This window comes from Zootermopsis nevadensis, unplaced genomic scaffold (assembly GCF_977971745.1).
Source record: "Zootermopsis nevadensis isolate Lab colony 2312 unplaced genomic scaffold, Znev_1.0 Znev_ptg000013l, whole genome shotgun sequence".
NCBI classification, from domain to species: Eukaryota; Metazoa; Arthropoda; class Insecta; order Blattodea; family Termopsidae; genus Zootermopsis; species Zootermopsis nevadensis.
This window is the reverse complement of record NW_028259145.1, coordinates 5552971-5573023: the sequence shown is the minus strand read 5'-3', so window position 1 is coordinate 5573023 and position 20053 is coordinate 5552971. Positions and strand designations below refer to the sequence as shown.

General features: G+C 37.3%; 1 protein-coding gene across 6 annotated transcripts in view; it reads left to right on the top strand.

The window, feature by feature from the left end:
• LOC110834419 (uncharacterized) overlaps positions 1–20053 on the top strand; it is a 29211-nt gene that overhangs the window by 5659 nt on the left and 3499 nt on the right. For 3 of the 6 annotated variants that reach the window (XM_087348469.1, XM_022073542.2, XM_022073544.2), the window contains 6 exons: positions 2669–2844; positions 5989–6164; positions 9799–9939; positions 12074–12391; positions 13453–13586; positions 17062–18549. In XM_087348469.1, the coding sequence (XP_087204595.1) occupies positions 2669–2844; positions 5989–6164; positions 9799–9939; positions 12074–12391; positions 13453–13586; positions 17062–18549 (2433 nt within the window). The remainder of the gene's footprint in view (positions 1–2668; positions 2845–5988; positions 6165–9798; positions 9940–12073; positions 12392–13452; positions 13587–17061; positions 18550–20053) is intronic. The other 3 variants (XM_022073543.2, XM_022073545.2, XM_022073546.2) reach the window with 2 other exon arrangements.

The following is a 20053-nucleotide window of genomic DNA, read 5'->3' as shown; positions in this document are numbered from 1 at the left end:
TGATTCAGAAAATCAGCTGTTAAGTTCCTCAGTACAAGTCCTGATGCAATTCCTGTGTTTGTCTGAATTATTCACCTCTGCTGAAGTTAGGAAATTAGAATAGTTGTTAGCTTTCATTTGACATTCTCATAAGGCCAGTTTTGTTTGAAAACCTTTGATGAAATTGTAAAGGTTGTGAATAATGTAATAACCTGTGTCGATAGGTTTTCTGTGCACTTTTATGGATAGATTTGAGCTCTTTCTTGTAACCAACACATCAAAGAAGGGATGGTATTGTTGGTGTCCATCTCCTTGGTGAATTTTATAGTAGGTCTGAGATTATTTAGGTGATGGGGAAATTTCTGTGATTTTGCTGATCTATGTGGCCAGACTATAAAGTATCATCAGCATTTCTTAATCAGATAACTGGTTAATAATTTATTATATTTTTAGTTGGTACTTCTTCATTTTATCTCCCATGGATACATGCTGGTCCGCTCTTTTTATATACTTTGATGTGTACTGCTAATGTTGTCTGGAGATGGAGACTAGCTCTATCGATTGGGTCTAATGGAATAGGTTCTTTACCTGAGGACAGAGACAGTTTCCAGCCTCTGAAATGTCATGTTTTTCAACAAAATAAATCAAGACAGTGGATAATGTTCAGAATGTTTGTTGTTATAACAATACACCATGTCACAAACCTTCAGGGTTTGGAATGCAAAGTCATACATCCTATGTGGATCCTAAACTCATGAACTGACTTCTCTTTTCATTCTGTGAAATACTGGGCTTATTACAAATGACTCAAATTATAATGCCAGCTGTACACTTACATCACTTGCAGTTTGGGACATTGAACATTTAATGTGCTTGGTTTTCTCTCTTTCTCTCTCTCTCTCACACACACACAGACAGACAGACAGAGAATGTACATGATACTAAAGTAATATAGGCCTACCCATTTTCATGAGAGGAAAGTTGATTGAAATGTGTCCTGAAACTTATTTCTTCATGCTTCTTTCTGTCTTCTGGGTTGTTGCGCTGTGTATTCTGGTCGATGGTATATTCATCGCCCTGGTGACGGAGGCAGTATGACCTCTGAAACGTTGGTAACCATCGACCAGACTACACAGCGCAACAACCCAGAAGACAGAAAGCTTCATACTCACCATTGTGAAAACCTCAAACCTTACTTATTTCTTCATGTTTGTGAACTGGATGTCAGTGAATGTTTTGTTGTAATTATTCACATGTTTATCTCATACATAATAAGTATATGGTATATGTTAATGATAACATTCACAGTGTCAATATAACGTGGCCTTCCAGCTATAAACATTTGATAACCTGCATTCGGCAAAAAACAAATGTTTACATGAGTATTTTGATTGCATTTGTAATTGTAAGGAGTATTGCTATAAGTAATGTGCCTTATGTACTCCTGCTGACAGTTTCTACTCTCATGACATGACTCTCTTTGCGAATGGTGTATCACTACCACTTGATATTCTGATGTCAGTGTGTAATGCATGTTTGTCATAAGTATACATTTTTAGTAATGTAGTATTGTGTTGTAAAATTATTGCAGAACGTTTTGGCATTGTCTAAAGAAAAAGTAATCTTTGTATTGCTTATTTGTTTTGTATGTTAAATAAGTAAAGTAAAGTAAAGTTTGTCCCGCTATGCACCATGTAGGCGCTTGGGGTGAGAGGAGGTATAGCTCCTCCCTTCCTTGATCTCGGTACTAGATGGGGGTGAGTGGTCAGCATCACGCCCCGGCCGGCTTTACCCCCGGGAAAGGACCCCGGTACCCATTGTAGAGGAGGCTGGGTGGGCCCCAGAGCCGGTCTGGACGCAGAGGCTAGAGGAAAAATCCTCTGCCCCCGTCGGGGATCGAACCCCGGTCGTCCAGCCCGTAGCTAGTCACTATACTGACTGAGCTATCCCTATTCTGAAATAATTTTTCTTTTGGCAGGGGCACATTTCTGAATTACAATGATTCCATAGCCACATTATACAGCTTGATAATTTTTTAGTTTGTGGTTATATTAAGATTGTAAAGTAAAACCTTATTGAAGCATAAATATAAAATTTTAAAAATCTCTTAAGGTTTGAATGCTACAGCACTTATTTTGTGTTCTTATCCTTTTCTCATGTGAAAACAGATAATTAAACCATTTTTTCACTTCACTAGGCATAAACATGTGTGCAACATATATAAAATAGGGTTTGAAGTAAGTTTATATATGCCACGCCTGAGACACTGGAATTTTCAAAAGTATAAGGGTGAATTGCCAAATGTTCTGATTGTTTTTGTTACAACTTTTTTCCTTGTTTGAGATGCTAATGCATGATTATTAAACTAATGCCATTGAGCAGAGTCCTTCTTGAGAAGCTAATGGTTGCTCAGTTAATCAAGAAATGTGCTGCCTTCATTACCATGTTCACATGAGCTTGTCAGAACCTGTTCTGAACCAGAAGATACCAGTCAACATCCTTGCGTCATTTCCTTATGGCCCATTTTAATTAACACTGTACTCCAATTAGTGCCTAGGTCTCTGAAATAGTCTCTTCCCTTCAGGTTTTTGTTTAAGAATTATTTCAAATTTTTATCATACATGATCTCATATTTTACATCTTCTTGTAACCTTACGCACAGTTGGATTTTATTGTATATTTTGTTTAGGTGCCGAATATGGGCGGAACGTGCTGGTTGTCTGCACTTGTTAGAGAAAGGTGTAGACGTACTTAACACATCTTACAGACTTTGTTCAGATCATTTCCATGATAGAGCTTATACATCTACAGAGAGGAGACGACTTTCAAACTATGCCCTTCCAGAAATATTCACCCATAACTCTGGTAAGATTCACAGTGTTTGCAGAGTTTCAGAATATTGTAAACTTCGCAATTTTACAGAAAAATGAAACATTTCTGCCACATAATGAGCTTCAGGAACTCTTTCTGGAATACCGATGAATAGATTCAGTAAATCGAGAGGGAAGAGGTCGCTGGGATAAGAGCACATATGGAGGATATAAGAAATACATACAAATTTTTTGTTGGAAATCTTTAAGGGAAGAGACTGTTTGAGAGTAGTTATAGGTGGGAGGGTAATATTAGAATATATGTTAAAAAATGGGCCATTCCATATCAAATCAACAACAGTTGAATGACCACCTTGAATCTCAGTAAAATGTTACAAGCCTACAGAGTCCAATGACTAAGTGATAAATATGAAGTTTTTTTCTAGTGTCAGTTAATTTCAGTTATTGCATTTTGAGGTTTTCCTTACATTTTCTCATGCTGATTCACTATAATGCTTATAACTGGTCTTATTAAGAGAGAACTCAACATTATACAATTGACAGCTCTTAAATGGGACTTTCATTTGGTTTGCCACTTGTGATATTTTGGGGCAACATTTTGTCCTTAACCTTGATTTGTGAAGGACACACATTGGTAGATTTATGCAGATTTTCTCGAAACATTTTGTGATTCTTTGAGTGCATTTGGAAAATTTAATGTTGGGACATAATGGGTTGGTAAGATACATATTTTTGTATAACTACAGGTCACACATGCATTACTGTTTGTCACGTGGATTAAAGATTACAGTAAGCTACATAGGTAATACAACATTAAAAATACGAAGATGACTGTCATCTGGGTTGTCGTGCTGTATAGTCTGGTAAAAGTTTGTCAGTGTTTCAGATGTCCTTGTTGCCTCCATCATTACTCATTGCCCTGATGATGGAGGCAGCAAAGACCTCTGAAACATCCGTGAAATTCTACCAGACATTACAGTGGTACAACCCATCTTTGCACTCACAACCTTGAGAACCTCAAATCCTACTTATTAATAAGAGAGGCAGGAAGGACACCGGGCAGGCTTGCTCATTAAAATTGTTGTTGTTGTTGGTATTTTTGTTTGTTTGTTTGTTTAAGTAAGAAATATGACCTGTAAGAGCAGCTAGTTATAGTCTGTGAAGCCTGGTTTCTCAGCAATGAAGCAGATTCCTTTTCACTGATGGTATATGTTTGACTAATTGTGGTTTCTTTATATTCTTTTATAAGAACTTTTGAAACTGGAACCCACAAAATGTCTAGTGGTGAAGGATATGTGAAAATTTGTTGGGGCCACAGGGTTGCAAAAACGTTATTTGAATTTCACTTTTAACACACATGCAAGCCACCACATTGTCATACAGATTGTAGACAGTATTCTGTTGTGTTATAAAACAACTAGTGGCAGTGTTCCAAACTGGTCATCTTCAGATGTTAAGTTTTTGAACGTAGTACATTTGACATATAAAATTATATATGGTGTACATTAAAATGAGCACAGGCAATTAGGTCTGAATTTTAAATTCTTATAAAACATGCAGGATGAAATGAAGTTTGCGCACAAGCTCATCATAGTCTAATTCCTTGTTAAAAGACAAGTTGAAAGTATTATACATCATACATTCTGTGGCATGTAGTTTTCATTATACATGTCACCTTCAATGGCTCAAGCTATCAGATGATCAAACTATGGCAACTCTTAGTTATAATTGTTCAAAGTGACCTCCTTCCATTTCAAGGCAGACCAGCTGTTTGGAAGATCCATGAAAATTTAAATCTTTTCACCTTCTCTCTCTCCCCCCCCCCCCTTCCTCCTTCTTCTCTGTTTTGTGGGGAAAAAATTCAGTTGCCCTGTAATTTCACTTTCACCTGAACTGAAGCTACCACTGGAATCTATTAAATTGAGTATTTTTCCTTTAACAGCTTCTTTGACTTTCTTTAATTTTTCCTTCAGATATGTCACTTGTGACAACTTTTTAGTGGAAAGTGGTGACTCTGGAGTCTCGTTCAAGGAAGAAACAAAGTGGGTCTGCATACTTTTAAAGCTGTTCAAGTTTTTCTTTTTGTTTATGTCATATTCTGAGCTTGAAGTGACAGCTGCTTCATTTCCAAAACTTTTGGGTAAATTTGCAATAGTTTTCCTGCATTTGTCGTAGATTCTTTGTCCTTTCTGAATCCAGGGAACTTTTGTCATCTAGTTTACCACAGATCTCAGGTTTTTGTTTTTCTTAACACTTGCACTGTAACTACAGATGTTCAAGGGATTGCAAACAGTTTTAAAACATTTAGTTGTTTGACACTCACAGCACTTGTTGCCATCTTATTTAAACTTTGCAAAAGTAAATATTAATTTTGTACTTGACAAAACCGCTACAGAACTTGTCAGATAAGGAAATATAATTGCTGTACTGGATTAATGTTTGGACTGAAAGGCTGGAAAGTCATGATGCCCTTTGGCATGACTTTACAGGTTACAACATGACTTATCATGCCTAACTATTCAGTGTAGCTTCAGATCACTAACAACAAATTGTATATTCTTATCACTTTAATGTCCCAACATGATACTTTAAAGAGATTTACTCTAAGTATTGTGAGATAAATTTGCATAAATTTATGCTTTTTAATAAATTTTGATCAAAATATTAATGTGCCCTAATATGTTATTGGTGACATACTATATTAAAACCCCACATAAAAGGTTTTAATTGGTGCATGTATGAACCAGGACCAGAGTTATAAGCATTTTAGTGTATCAGAACAAAGGTAAAATTAATGTAAAGGTTTACATTTCAAAATCATATGTCTCTGCAGTTTATGGAAGGTAAAATTTCATTTTTGTCACTTTCTATGAAGACTCAGCAAGCTTGCATACGTTTTTAGAATCAGGTGGTTATGAAAATTTGCCCTAAAGTGTGTTGATTTGACATGGAATGACCCAGTCTGTGTTTAGAAAAATGTTAACTGGATTTGACTGGCTCGTGATACGTTTCAATAGAAGTTTGTGTGAACACATTGATGCACATGGAATTTTTTGATAGCTGAATTCTATTGACTTCTCAGGGAAGACTCACTGCCTTGGAGTTTGGCCCCCCTGCTATCTCATGTTACAAAATAATTTTCATTCTTTCATGTGGAAATTAACATTTAATCCTTTAGGAACTTTTGAGACTGAAAACATGTCCCACTTCATGGCGGAGGAACCAAGAGAAATGAGTGCTGATCTGCTGTGCCGTGTGTGTGCATGTGCAAGCGAGGAGTTGGTGCCTGTGTTTGGGGAGAAAGGTTTGGAACTGCAGCTTCTTGACAAGATTCACACCCATCTGCCCATCATGGTAAAGTATAAACTCATTCATGACATAATCCAATATTTTCATCCTTCTACTGCCCATTATTTGTTACCTAGACAGGTTAGCATAGGGATTCCCAATTGCAGGTACCAAGTATGATGAGTGATACAAGAAAGTCGGAGTAGCTCGTATTTAAGGTTTTTCCATGAAGTTTTATTTCAGTCTTGGAATTTTTCTTTCTTTTACTTACCCCTATATAACCCATCAGCATCCAAGCTCTGCTCACTTCAAACCTGAAGATGGAAGCAGGAGCTTCCTCTGTAATGAAGATTGCTGTCTTCTGGGTTATTGCGCTGTGTAGTCTGGTAGATTTCCACCAACGTTTCAGAGGTCATACTGCCTCCATCATCAGGGCAGGCAGTATGACCTCTGAAACGGTGGAAATCTACCAGACTACACAACGCAATAACCCAGAAGACAGCAATCTTCAGACTCACCACTGTGAAAACATCAAATCTACATCCTCTGCAATGTTGCCTGTACACCTAGGGTACATGATGCATAATCCGAGATCATCATAATCAGAACATATATTTTTAAATACATACAAAACCTCAGTATATTAAGTCATATATTTGCATTAAATCAGCTCTTAACAGTCACTACAGTGAATCATTGCTCATTCACAAGATGCCATCTGGCAAGTGTGTACTTGTGGTGTTTGTCAGTAGTCATGTATCCATTGCCTATTGACATGAAAACATACCCAATATTCCTCTTCAGGCATCATTTTGTTTGGCTGAACAGAAGTAAAGGTGTTGGAAATTTGAATACATGTAAAATGTTGCCTTATTACAAAATGTATCTCATAACAGATACAAGTACTTTATTTAAACAGCTCCAGAAATATAGAACTGAATAAATTACAAATCATGTGTGAATATTTTATGGGAACAGTAATTAAATTTGATCATTGCTTTGAAAATGCATTTTCAAAGTACAGTATAGTCCTGGTATTCAGCCTTCAGTTATCCAATGCACTATGTCAGAACACTGTATTATATCAACAGTCACACTCAGTATGTAGCAGAATGATTATGTTAAATACTATTTTTGTTTGTGAGATTTCTTCATTTGATACCATATTTTACTTTGTGATTTAATAATTTCCTAAATTGCATTTATGTTTACCCTTGTCTCTTTTGTTAGACTTCTGTATTGACTGACATTTTCAGTTATCCCACCATCCTTGGGTCCCATTTGGTTCAGATAATTAGGACTCTACTGTATACCACAGTTGCCTGATGATTACTTTCTGAGAAATTGTCGAACTGGATTTGATTTTCCATACATTTGTCTTAATTTGCAAATGTAGGACAACTGTTCATATTTTAATGAAAATGGAAGTAATAGAAGCTTGTTTGGCAAATACAGTTTATTTTGGTAAACCGACAACTAAAAGTTATTTAAAAATTTATGCAGCTACAGTAACTTCTTAAATGGGAACCGAGCTAAGATATACAGCCTAACCCTGCTAGAGTGCCACACGTTGTTCACCATCAATACTAGCAATAGAGCAAGGCTGGCAGTAAATTAATATTGGGGGGGGGGGGGGGTTTATGACTATTATCTATTTATGTATTAAGTGCCATATGGTATTCAAAATACTGAAGGGAAGAAGAAATGACAAAACTGTAGAGTATGTGTCTGTGCATACACCTTGTAATCTTCATACTTGCTGCCATGAAAAGATGAAATCTCACTTTTAGTAGTACACCATCTTAGACAGTAGGCCTATTCATCTTTACTGTTATCTCATTTTCTGGCATGAAACATTTTAATATTTGTCACACTCATCTGCTGGCCAAGTACTTTTGCTCATTCAATTACCTTGCCAGTTCCTGTTCCCCCCCCCAGTCGCCCTATCAAAATAACCAACACATTCTCAGGGTCTTCATGTGTTGCACCCTTCAGTATTGCCAAACTTGTCACATGTCTCGTTCTCCTATTTCTTTCTTTCGCTGAGAATATCTCCAACACATTACTGAGTGATGGGTTTACCCAGTAAATGGGATAATTAGCTGGCAGTGTTTTGTTGGCTTGTGCAAGTGCATGCCTCTTTTTGTCGCCAACACTTAGTCACTTTCCTTTTCTCCGCATCACACAGATGCATTGTTTGTGATTATAGGCACCTGTATCTATGTGTGCTTAACTAGTCTGGTGAATATGTTCAAACTGAAATGATTTTCCATACTGTGTGTTAGTTCAAGAAAGAAAATGTGCAGAAAACCCTTTCATTACTGAAGAGTCTACTAACACTGTCAAAAATGTAAAGTAGAATAGGTGGATGTGTAACTTGCCTACAGAATTCTTGAATTTTACTTGTTGTACACAGGTTAGGTTATGTTTGGTAATGTTTCCATTTTCAAATCAACATCAGGTTAATTTACTGTAACTGCCTGAATTTGGATTATCACCGTTTACACCACTGACCCCAAGTAACAGCAGTCCCTCCCTATATGCTATAGGTGACTTATTTACCTGGGTATGGTTTAGTTGTCAATGTAGAAGTTGGAGTATCTTTATAATTAAATATTCTAGAGATGTCTGTATAGGTGATGGCACGGCACTGTATCAAACTTGATTTTAATGCTTAACAGTACATTTGTTTTACCACATGCTGGCGGATGGCAGCTATTGGGGATGGCTCATTAGTAGGGAATGCCTTTTGAAATTACATGGGAAATTTCTTCTTCAAGGATTTCTTGGGTGGTTTCATATAGAGTGGCACTGTATTGGGTTTAACTGTACTTCAAGATTGGATCACAATGGGCTGAACTGTAGAAATGTAAAATGCTATGATGGAAACCTCTTCATAAGAATTTGAAGACTTTGGTGTCCTTTAATGCATTGTTTCAGAATTTGAGAACCCTTTGTATTGATATTGAGTGAATACCATAACCACTTTCTGTGGAGTGCATTGAACACTCTTACACTTTTTATGTGTGCATGTAATTGTTGAAAATTAAAATTGCGTACAGTCTGTAACTCTAAGGTAGTTTTGTTTCTGTCTTGAACACAGCTTGAAATTTCTACTTCTGACCAGAACTGATTGCCAGTGTGTGAAACTGGAATTTGTTTTGATTGTCCATACATTTGATTCATAGGCATTATGCTTTATTTCTTGTGAAAGTTGTTAAAAATATTATACAAATTGGAAAGATCAAGGAAGCGTTTCTTGTTTAGGGCATTCAGAACAAAATACTTGAGTTTTCTAACTTAAAACAAATCAGTATTAAAATTTGAAGCTCTCCATCTCTACTGTAAAGTGTTGAGTACAATGAATTTTAAAACTAAAAAATTGTTTTGGTGCTGTACTTCTTATCTCGAGAGTGTTTGTAGCTCATGAAATTTCCTGCTTTAATTTTGTAAAATGGCCAAGAAGAAAACATTTGTCATAAATGTGTGTCTGTGGGTGTATTTGTGTATGTGCATGCATGTGCGTATGCAAGTAAATATATGTATGAATGAGCACATACTCTGCTTGAAACAGGTGCTTAACAAAGGTAGTCAGATTTTAGTGTTAATTGTGTACTATTTTTTTAATAAAGGGATTCATTTATGCATTGCTCTTCTTTTGTATTTGGGTTAGTATTCAGGATTCTTGTTTTGTTTGTAGGTAACTGCAGAAGATTTGCTGCCAGTTAATGTGTGTTTGGATTGTATCTACAGACTAGAAATGTGCCATGAATTTGTTCATGGTTGTTTGGAAGCAGATGCAAAGCTAAGAGAAATTCTTTGTTTGGATACAGATAATGAGGTAAGGAAATTTGTAGTTGATACTGTTTTATCTGTTATTTTTTCATAAGATATGTTTAAAATTCATTGTTCAAATGGAATAGTCTAATTTGTCGGGTCAAACCCTCGCCCGAAATTTTGCTTATTTACAGATCTAATCTAGTTAGTAATCATTGTACACAAAATTTTAGCTGACGATACATGGTGCAAGAGTGTGGAGGAAAAAGCCAAAATTTGGAATTTACATTTCTAATTTGCACCACTACGCATGACAACAACGCGCTTAGCAGTGCCTCAGTATTCTCCCATGCATTTTAATGGAGTGCCTGGGCCACGAGCTGATAAGACTGTGAAAGACTTGATAAATTCTGTGCACATGCGCGCACTCACACACACACACACACACACACACACACACACACACAGGGAGAAACTAACTTTGCACACAAGCACTCCATAGTGTTATTCCTTGTTTTAAAAAAGTTGGAACTATTATACAACATACATCCTGTGACATTTTGTTTTCATGATACACTTCACTGTCAAATGGAGCAGGCTATGAAATGCTCAAACCACGGCCACCTCACAAATACAATAGGTGTTCAGAGCAGCCTCCGTCCACTTCATGGCAGACGGTATTCTCTCGAACTCACCTTAAGGTGTTGGCATCAGCCGTTGTCACGTCTTGCCTCGAGATCTTTGACAGTCCTGGGAGGGACTGCATAAATGTACTCCTTCAGGTGTCCCCACAGGAAAAAATTTATCAGTCAGATCCAGCAACTGAGGAGGCCATGCAATCGGCTCTCCACTTTCAATCTACCTCCCTGAGTATATCATGTTCAACCACTGCCGGACATCTTCCCCATTGTGCGCTGGAACTCCATTGTGCTGAAACCACTACCTCTGCCTTACAGCTAGAGGCACAGCTTCAAGCAGTCCCAATAGAAAAGTTTCCAGATAATAACGATATCGTTGACAGTCAGCCTGTTAGGTAGCAGATATGGTCCCACAACAGTGTCCCCAAAGATAACAGTTCCAAACGCTGACTTCAAAGCAGGCTTGTTACCTACTTTCGCTGATAGCATGATGGTCATCCCGTTCCCAAAAGTGACTGTTGTTGACCACACTTCGTCTGAACGCAGAATGTCATGTAGAAAGAGCCCATCTGTAGTATGTTGATGTCATAGCCATTCGGACAATGGCAACCATAGAGGACGATCGTTTAGAAACAGATAAGCGCTCCGCGAGTAGTGGTATGGTTGCAATTGCTCTTCATGGAGTATATCAAGGACCCTCGTTTGGGATAGTCTCAATTCTCGTGCAATGTCGCATGAACTTCTCCACGGCTATTGTTCCACAGCTGCAAGGTCATCTTCATTGGGTGGTGTCCATACTTTCAGTGTGCGACCTGCATTCACATGTGCCATGAGCGTTATGCGTCCTATCTCACGGAGACGCAGCTCCAGTTGAAATACGATACATTAGCGTGTGGATGATGTTGACCAGGATCATATAGCTTGTATTCTCATGAAGCAGTACCAGCTTGGCTATTACAGGCACCAACACAAATTAACTTCAAAATGCAAAGCACACATCTCAAAAGAATACAAATTTAACATTCATTATCGGTTGGTGGATCAGGCTTGAACTGAATGTTTCCTTCATTGGTAATAGAAATACTTTCACAGTTGGTCTTTTACACTCTTTTCTGTCACATTTCATTGTAGTGGTCTCACAAGCCTATCTTGGCCAAGATGTACAGCTCCAGTCATTCCCAATTTCCAGCTTATTGGTGGAAGATGTTCATCCTTCACCAGAACTACGTTGCTTATTTGGATGTTGGTTCAGCTGGAGTCTGCTCAAGTGCTCTGATAACCAGTGCTTCCATAAATGTTAAACCAGTCTGTGGACCAACTGCCACCATGTCAATAAGTTAGACTGTGCTTGTAATAGATTGGTTCTCGGATATAATTCAGAGGTTGTCCAATCAAAAAATGGCCAGGAGTCAGTGGTTGAAGGTCATTGGGGTTAATGGAGAGGACCGTTATGGATTGGGAATTTTTCAAGCTTGAATCTGAGAAAGGACTGTGTGTATCTCTTCAACTTCAGGAACCTTCTGGTACATCCTGTAATATTCATAATGTTCTTGGTTTTAGGTGTACTTTGAAGGATATAATGAAGATGAATGCAGTACAAATCAAAGTCCTTTGGAGGTGACTCAGGAACTAGACAATGAACAAGATACAAATGTGTTTGGGGATTCATGTGATACACAAGATGGCAGCAGTTGTGATGTGGAAGATACGGATATGATGAGTAATAATCTAGATGATTCTTATGCACAAGATAAGTATGTGATCGAAGATGAGGCTGATGCACAATTAGATGATTATCAGAACTCTACTGATCACATGCCAGAAGAGGCTGCTGCTGTTCAGTCAATATCTGAAGAGGTTGATGAAAGTCACTCACTGGTAAGAGAAATAAAGATTTTCCTTGTTCCAGTCAAATTTCTTTTAATTAGAAGGTAGAATAATTAGTTCATTTTTACTCCTGATTCTGCAAATCAGGAGTAAAAAAAATAATGTACTCTGTCCTGAGCTAGCTGCATCCTGTTTGCTCCATCGATTCCTATCTCCCTAAGGTCCATGTTTACATTATATCCCACCTACGCCTAAGTCTTCCCAGCAGTCTCCTCCCTTTAGACCTCCCAACCAATAAACACCTCTCCCCTCCCCCATGCAAGCTCCATGTCCCGCCCACCTCATCTTCCTCGATTTAGTCACCCTAACTATATCAGGTGAGGAGTACAGGCTGGGAAGTTCATCATTATGCAGTTTTCTCCATGATCCGTCTCCCTCCCTTTTAGGTTAAAATATCTACCTCAGCACTCTGTTCTGAAAGACCCTCAATCTGTGTTCCTCCCTCGAAGTGAGAGACCAAGTTTCACGCCCATACAGCACAACTTGCAAAATTGAACTTTTGTATATTTTAGTCTTTTTATATATACAAGGTGATTCAAAAGGTTAGGGCCAAACTGAAGGAGCGTATAGAGGTACTCAGAACAACTTTCGAATAGGAATCCATGTCCTTTGAAGTTATCCTGAGTCAGTCGAGGCCATTGAAGTTAGGGAAGTCTGATAACATACCGCTGAAATAATCGTACTTTGCTATTGTCATACTAGCTTAATTTTGTTTTTTATTAATGTACAAGGATTACATTAGCAATCTTACAAACCAAATTATTTCAGCAGTATGTTATCAGACTTCTCTACCTTCAATGGCCTCGACTGACTCAGGATAACTTAGGAGGACATGGATTCCTATTCGAAAGTCGTTCTCTCTGAGTCCCTCTATATGCTCCTTCAGTTTGGCCCCAACCTTTTGAATCACTCTGTATATATGAGACAGGAGGACAAAATATTTTGGACTGAATGATGGTGAGCATTCCCTGAATTTAATCTGCTCTTGATTTCATCATGAGAAGATAAGCAGTACAATATTGATATTGATATACATTGTTTTCTTTTTCTAGGAAACAGGGAAACCAAAATTCACAGTAGTAGTTGTGAAAATGAAGAATACTAGCAGCATGACTCAAGATGCTCAGATAGAAAAGGCTTTAGATGTTCTGAAGAATGTACAGACTTCTTCACAGTCTGTAACCGAGTAAGTCTTTCAGAATTCAATATTTATCAGGAAAGGTGCTGTGAACTTTATTTTGAATTGCCATATTTCCTTGATTTTAAGATGTTGTCAGTTGTAAGATGCACCCTTGATTTAGTGATATGTATTTCAGTAAGAAGATGCTATCAATTGTAAACCACGGCTTAGATCTTAACATCAAAATAATTAAGCTCATGGTCATCAGTAAAATGCTGTATTACCCGGTCAGCTAGTAGTTAATAATAAAAGAAAATAGAAAGAGTATCGAAATATACATACTTGGGCAGCACAATTAATGACCAGTAGGATCACTCCTTGGAAATAAAGTGCTGTATCGAAAAAGCCAGAGCCACTTTCATCAAAATGGGATCAATGTTCAGAAGTGGAGACTTTAACTTAAACACCAAGTTAAAACTACTTTGATGTTATATTATCTCCGTGGTTTTATATGGTGCTGAATCGTGGACGTTGACCGAAACATCTTCAAAAAAGTTGAAGGCCTTTGAAATGTGGTTGTACCAACGTATTCTCAGAATTTCCTGGACTGACCGTGTAACCAACAAAAAAAGTTCTCGAGAAACTCCGCAAAGATGTTGAGGTTGTTAACACCATAAAAAGGAAAAAGTTGGAATATTTCGGTCATATCATGAGAAATAGTGATAGATATGGGCTGCTTCAGCTGATAATCCAGGGAAAAGTATTTGGAAAGAGGGGACCTGACAGGCCAAGAATCTCCTGGCTTCACAACCTAAAAACTTGGTTCTCGATGTCCACTGGAGGTCTGTTTCAAGTAGCAGGCAGTAAAGATCAAATTGCTATGCTGCTTGCCAACATCCGGAACGGATAGGCACTTTAAGAAGAAGAAGAATCGATTATAAAACACACCTTGATGTGTAATAGATGTGTTTTTTTAATTAATTAATTAATTAGAAAATACATATTGCAATAGGAATTGTCAGTAATCAAACATTTCTGGAATCTTCCTTGTTTGCTGTCTTTATGTTTACTTTCCCATGACTACTGTTATGTACATGAAGATTTTCCTTGTATTTTAGTCATACAAAATAATTTTTTGACATTGATTCTTAGGTTCTATCAAATGTAAGATACACCCCAGTTTCAGAAATTTTAAAATATGGAGAAATTTCATCTTAAAAATCAATGCAATGTTGTAAATATTATTGTTTCTCCAGTGATGTATTAGATATTGAATTGTTTGACATGCTGCCTGTAACCACATATATTAATGCTGATGTTACTTAGATATCAGTAATTGTTAAAGATAAAATTGATTTCCAGTTCAGGTAAAGCATAATTAAAACACAAAGTGAAAACTTGCCAAGTGACATATGTTGCTAAATTAAGACACAATATATTACATTTAATGAAAAATCAATTCATGTGTTGAAAATCATTTGGGCACACATAACGTAAAATATATGACTTAAAATATCATAAAACTTGTTAATGAAATACAGTATACTGCTTGGTTGTTAGTGTCTGTTTCGAAGACCTCATACCCATACACTTACATCTGGTTACACCATCCTTCATAGGAAGAGCTTTGAACTTTTATTGTCTGAATAGAAAATTTGGCCAGCATTTTGGAGGCTGGTCATGCATACATCTTCTGCCAGAAGATAAATGAAGTGTGTTGTAAACGCTGAACATCTTTACAGGGTTGTAATAATGGTATAGTATGTTCAGTATTTCTCTTCTGTACTTCATCCATCACTTAAAATTCTGAAACAAGACCACTATGTTTCCATCTAAAATGTCCAGGGATTGGGATAGGACACTACTATTAGACCCACTAGTTACGTTTTTTGACCTGAAGATGGGAGCAGAACCAGTTCCCGAAATGTAGTGATCTTGGTTTAGAACTTTAAATAATGATAAGTACAGAAGTGGAGTGATATTGAACTGAACGTCTTTCTAATTCTTACAATGAACAGTTAGACAAAACACTTCTGCGGTGATACTAATCATTTATAAACACATCGTGCAAGTATTAGGTTTAGTTTGCCTATTATGGAAATATGAAATGGGCCCTTTTCACTTTTAGGTATTCTTTATGTTATGTCAAAAGCAAATAACTGCTTATGGCCCTGTTCTGTCTGTCTGTCTGTTTACAGCCAAAGAGATCATGCTGCCATCTACTAGTGGTCATATGAACTTCATGTTCTGTCATACACTCAAAAATGGCTGATGGGCTTTTCATGAAATTTGGTATGGATTTTATCCCCTTGGAGACAAGTCAAAACTCATGATTCTTAATTTCATAAAACCAGATGTACCAACATGACATGCTCAGAGTCTTGAGCTGGGAGGATGTTCCTCAACAATGATTCTCTGAAGGGTGATGACTAAATAACTAGAATATGGCTTGATGGATGTCTGTGAAATGTGGTATGGATGTTATGCCATTGGTGTCTATTCCAGGCTCATATTTTTAAACTTCTTCCAATCTGTAATGCCAACATAATTGATGCTTAAAGTCGTGAGGTGGGAGGATGATTCTCTGCCATTGTCATTATGGATGAACCCTCCGGGATGTCTGATGACGTTGCTTATTCACATGTAATAACTCGAGAATGGTTGGACTGATTTTCATTAGATTTGAGGTGGACATTATGCCATTGGTGGCTACTCAAACTCCAATTTTTAATTTCCTACAGTTGGTAATAGTAATATGTTGGATGACCAAAGTCATGAGGTGAAAAGGTGATCCTCCACCAAGATGTGATTGCCCATGATATTTGGCATTGACTCATGATGTCATCAGTGATGCCATCTATCAGTGATCATGCAAACTGCAAGTCCTGCCTGGTGACATGAATTATTTGATAACCATCGGAAGATTGAGCATGCCATCACTAATGGTGTTGTCTGTCAGTGATTATGTGAACTATTTATGCTGCAGTCTATCACTGGCTTGGCTACCCAACATAATGTATTGAATCATGTTGCTATGGTAGCAACAGAAGAAAGTTATTCTGTTGAAAGAAGTGAATTATTGAAAATTCTAAATATTTATTTATTGCATTTCCACGGACATGTGCGCATTAGTATGTAAGTGTATCACTTCTGCAAATTAAGACGTTAAATACATGAGTATATGAAAAGAGTATGACAGCTAATGGAAGGTTGTGTTTATTGTTACTTGCTCCCCCCCTTTAATGGTCAGTAGTGCGTGCAAGGAGTGTGGCGTAGAGAACACCCCTGGAACTTTTGTGTACGCCAAAGAGTGTACCTTTCTAGTTTTGATTTTGATATCTTCTTCTTTAGCAGTATCTCATCATTTTGTTTGAAATCCTATCAAGCCTTGTGCGGTTTCTTCTTCAGTGTTTATAAAATCAGTTATGGTAGAAATGTGTTTCAGGCATTGAGTCTCAGTTGTTAGGAGCACATGTGGTTGTAGCAGCTACTGTTACTAATCTGTTTCATCAGTATTTGGTTACTGTTTTCTTTGTCATAGGAAACAAGAATTTGTTAATCAGGAAACACTGGAGCAACCACAAAAAAAGGAACTATGTTTAGAATCGTCTGATACTGAACCTCCTGATTGTCTTTTTGATGAATCATCTACCATGGATCATCCTGTTGTATCAAATGAAGACACAAAACCAGAACCAAGTGTGTATGATGAAACGTTTTCCACAGTATTTACTGAAAATGAAGTACGTGAAGAAGGAATTGTTCAAGTTGATTCAAGGAAAGTTTCGGTGGATCATTCATACACACATTGCGATCAGACAAGTTATTGTTGTATGTACTGCAAGAAAACTGTTGTTGGTAAAGTTAATCTTGCATCACATCAAACAGTTTCTCACCCTGATAAAGTATTCTGCTGCCCAGAATGTGATGTAATCATTTATGAATCTAAGCAGTTTTTTGAGGAGCATAAGAAAAAACATTTCAGAAAATCAGAATGTGGTGAAGGCACCTTTAAAGCGAATTGGCTGACGTGTGAAAATTATTTTGAGGAGAGTAAATCTGTTGAACCAGGCAATGGAAATATAAGTGTCAGTGAAATGTTTGATTACAAGAAGAGTGAAAAAGACATTGAAACTTACAAAACTGGTTTGTTGGAGGTAGTTGTTAAATCTGGTACAGTGTTGCCGTCGTTAAAAATCTCAGAACCAGACATGGCTGCTTTACATGAAAAGGTTCATAAACAAACAGACAGGCAGGGTGCAGTTGAAATTGTGAAGGTAGCCGACATTCATGTTGAACCACAGAGATACCTCCTTAAAAAGGGGATATTTCAAAGTAATTTAGAATTTCGTGTGAAAATATCTAAAAACTTCAAAAATATTGACAGTAATGATAGGTCAAAGATTACAGGAATAATTAGGGGTATTATTAAGAAGTTAGAAAATGAAAGAACAAAAGTTGTAGGAACAGAACGATGTTCGCGCAGCAATGAGGTAGTGCAGACAGCAGCTGGTACTGAAGAAATTTCATCACAAAAGGCTAAGAGAAGAATAAAACACAGGCATTGGAGATGCAAACAGTGTGACCACTTATCTGTTTCATGGGAAGAACATGTCAAACACATTTGGGCTCATCCTCCGGTGTCACTCCCCTGTGCTTACTGCGATAAGCGATTCTCTTCCAAGGCAAGACTTCAGTTTCACGCTTCCATACACACACAGGAGAAACCATTCATCTGTGAATATTGTGGGAAAGGTTTTTGGAACACGCAGTCACTTAAGAATCATCTGTACACGCATGATGAAAGTGAGAAAATGTTTGAATGTAAACACTGTGGGAAGAAGTTTGGGACAAGAGCGGGCTATGACAGTCATTGTGCTAGCCACACAAAAGCATCATATCTATGTGATGTTTGTGGCAAGAGCATGAAACATATCAGTAGTCTGAGGTTACACAAGTTGACCCATGTTGATCCCACTTTCTTCAGAAGACATTGTTGTGCTGTGTGTGGGAAAGCTTGTCGGAACAGGTGAGTTATACGCCTCTTAATTCATAGTGACATCTTTTGAAAATGTGTTAATGTGAAGAATCTTCTCATTGAGAAAGTATCACTGGAGCATTTTTATGTTTCATCCATCATAGTCCAATAGAAAGATTAAAGTAATTATATTTAATGTGTTATTGCTGTGTTCACTTCAAGTAGTATCCCAAGCTACAGTTTCATCCTAAAGCACTATTTAAGCCTGGTCATTTACAGCATTATAGTACAACACATGAATTTGGAAATTCAGACTGTTATAAAAAAAATTATACTCCTATTAAATTATGAATACTATTAGAGCAAACTGGTGTCAGAAGCTGTCCATTTCTGTCAAACAAGAGTAAGCAACTGAAGTCATTCGCATCGTCAGTATTTGCACTTAGCTCAAGGATTTATTAGTATATTTGTGGTGAATTGAATTAGGAACCATATGGTCAGTAATGAAGAGTGACCAAGGACTGGACAGGCAGTATTGTGTTCTCCTCACCACCTCAGAAAAAAACCTGGAGCCTACCCGGCCTCCTGTCAAGTACGCGTGTTTTATCTTTCCCTACGGCAATGCCTTCTAATGCATGAAACTGCTTTATCTAGTGCCCTGGTTGAAACCATGTGGAACTTTATCCACATACTGCAAGTATTGAAATGTGGCATGATGGATTGGCACTGGATACATTTACTTAGCGTGAGCAAACAGAGCAGGGCCAAAGCCAGACTAGCCGTGGGGCCCACACAGTTTCCTATCCATCTACTGTTGAGATCTAAAATACATGGAGGTTTACCTCCACTCTCCCTGTACTATTAGATGGCATGGTGCTTAGACACAGGGGGAACTTCACCTGTATATGAAGGAATCAAGTTCCTTTTTTGGAATTCCTTGTGTATGCTCATCCCCAATTCACCTATGAAAATCGATACTACAAAAACTCAAATGGCCAGCTGTTATGAAACTATATAAGCAGCATGCCATTGGGTAACTCTCCACCTCAGTGTTTTAATGCCATCTTCAATATCAGCATGCAGTTTATATAAACTTGTGAGTTGGAATCAATTTATGGTCTTGAAAATGTGTGTTTGATGTTTGAAATATGCACCTTTTGTTAAGGTAAATTTAAATAAATTGTGTATAGTATTTTGACCATGAAATAATTTTTATGTGGTAATTGATTAATGTAACTTCACATAACATATTTGTATGGTGATATGTTAAAAACATATATTGTGATACTCTAAGTAGTTTTAAGACTCACGATGCTAGAGTCTTTGGAGCCCTAAATGCAACGCACCAATCGTCTAATACTCATTAACACTTTTCTGTCATACATTAACATATGATCGAGAAAGTTTCTTATTGCATATCTTTGGTTGTTAGACAATCATATGTCACTACTGGCTGCTGCAAACTGGCAACAGACTATCAAATGCTTTCTCTGGTGTCTGTTGCCATCTGGCAAAAATAATTTGAATGCCTTGAAAAATGGAATGCAATATATTA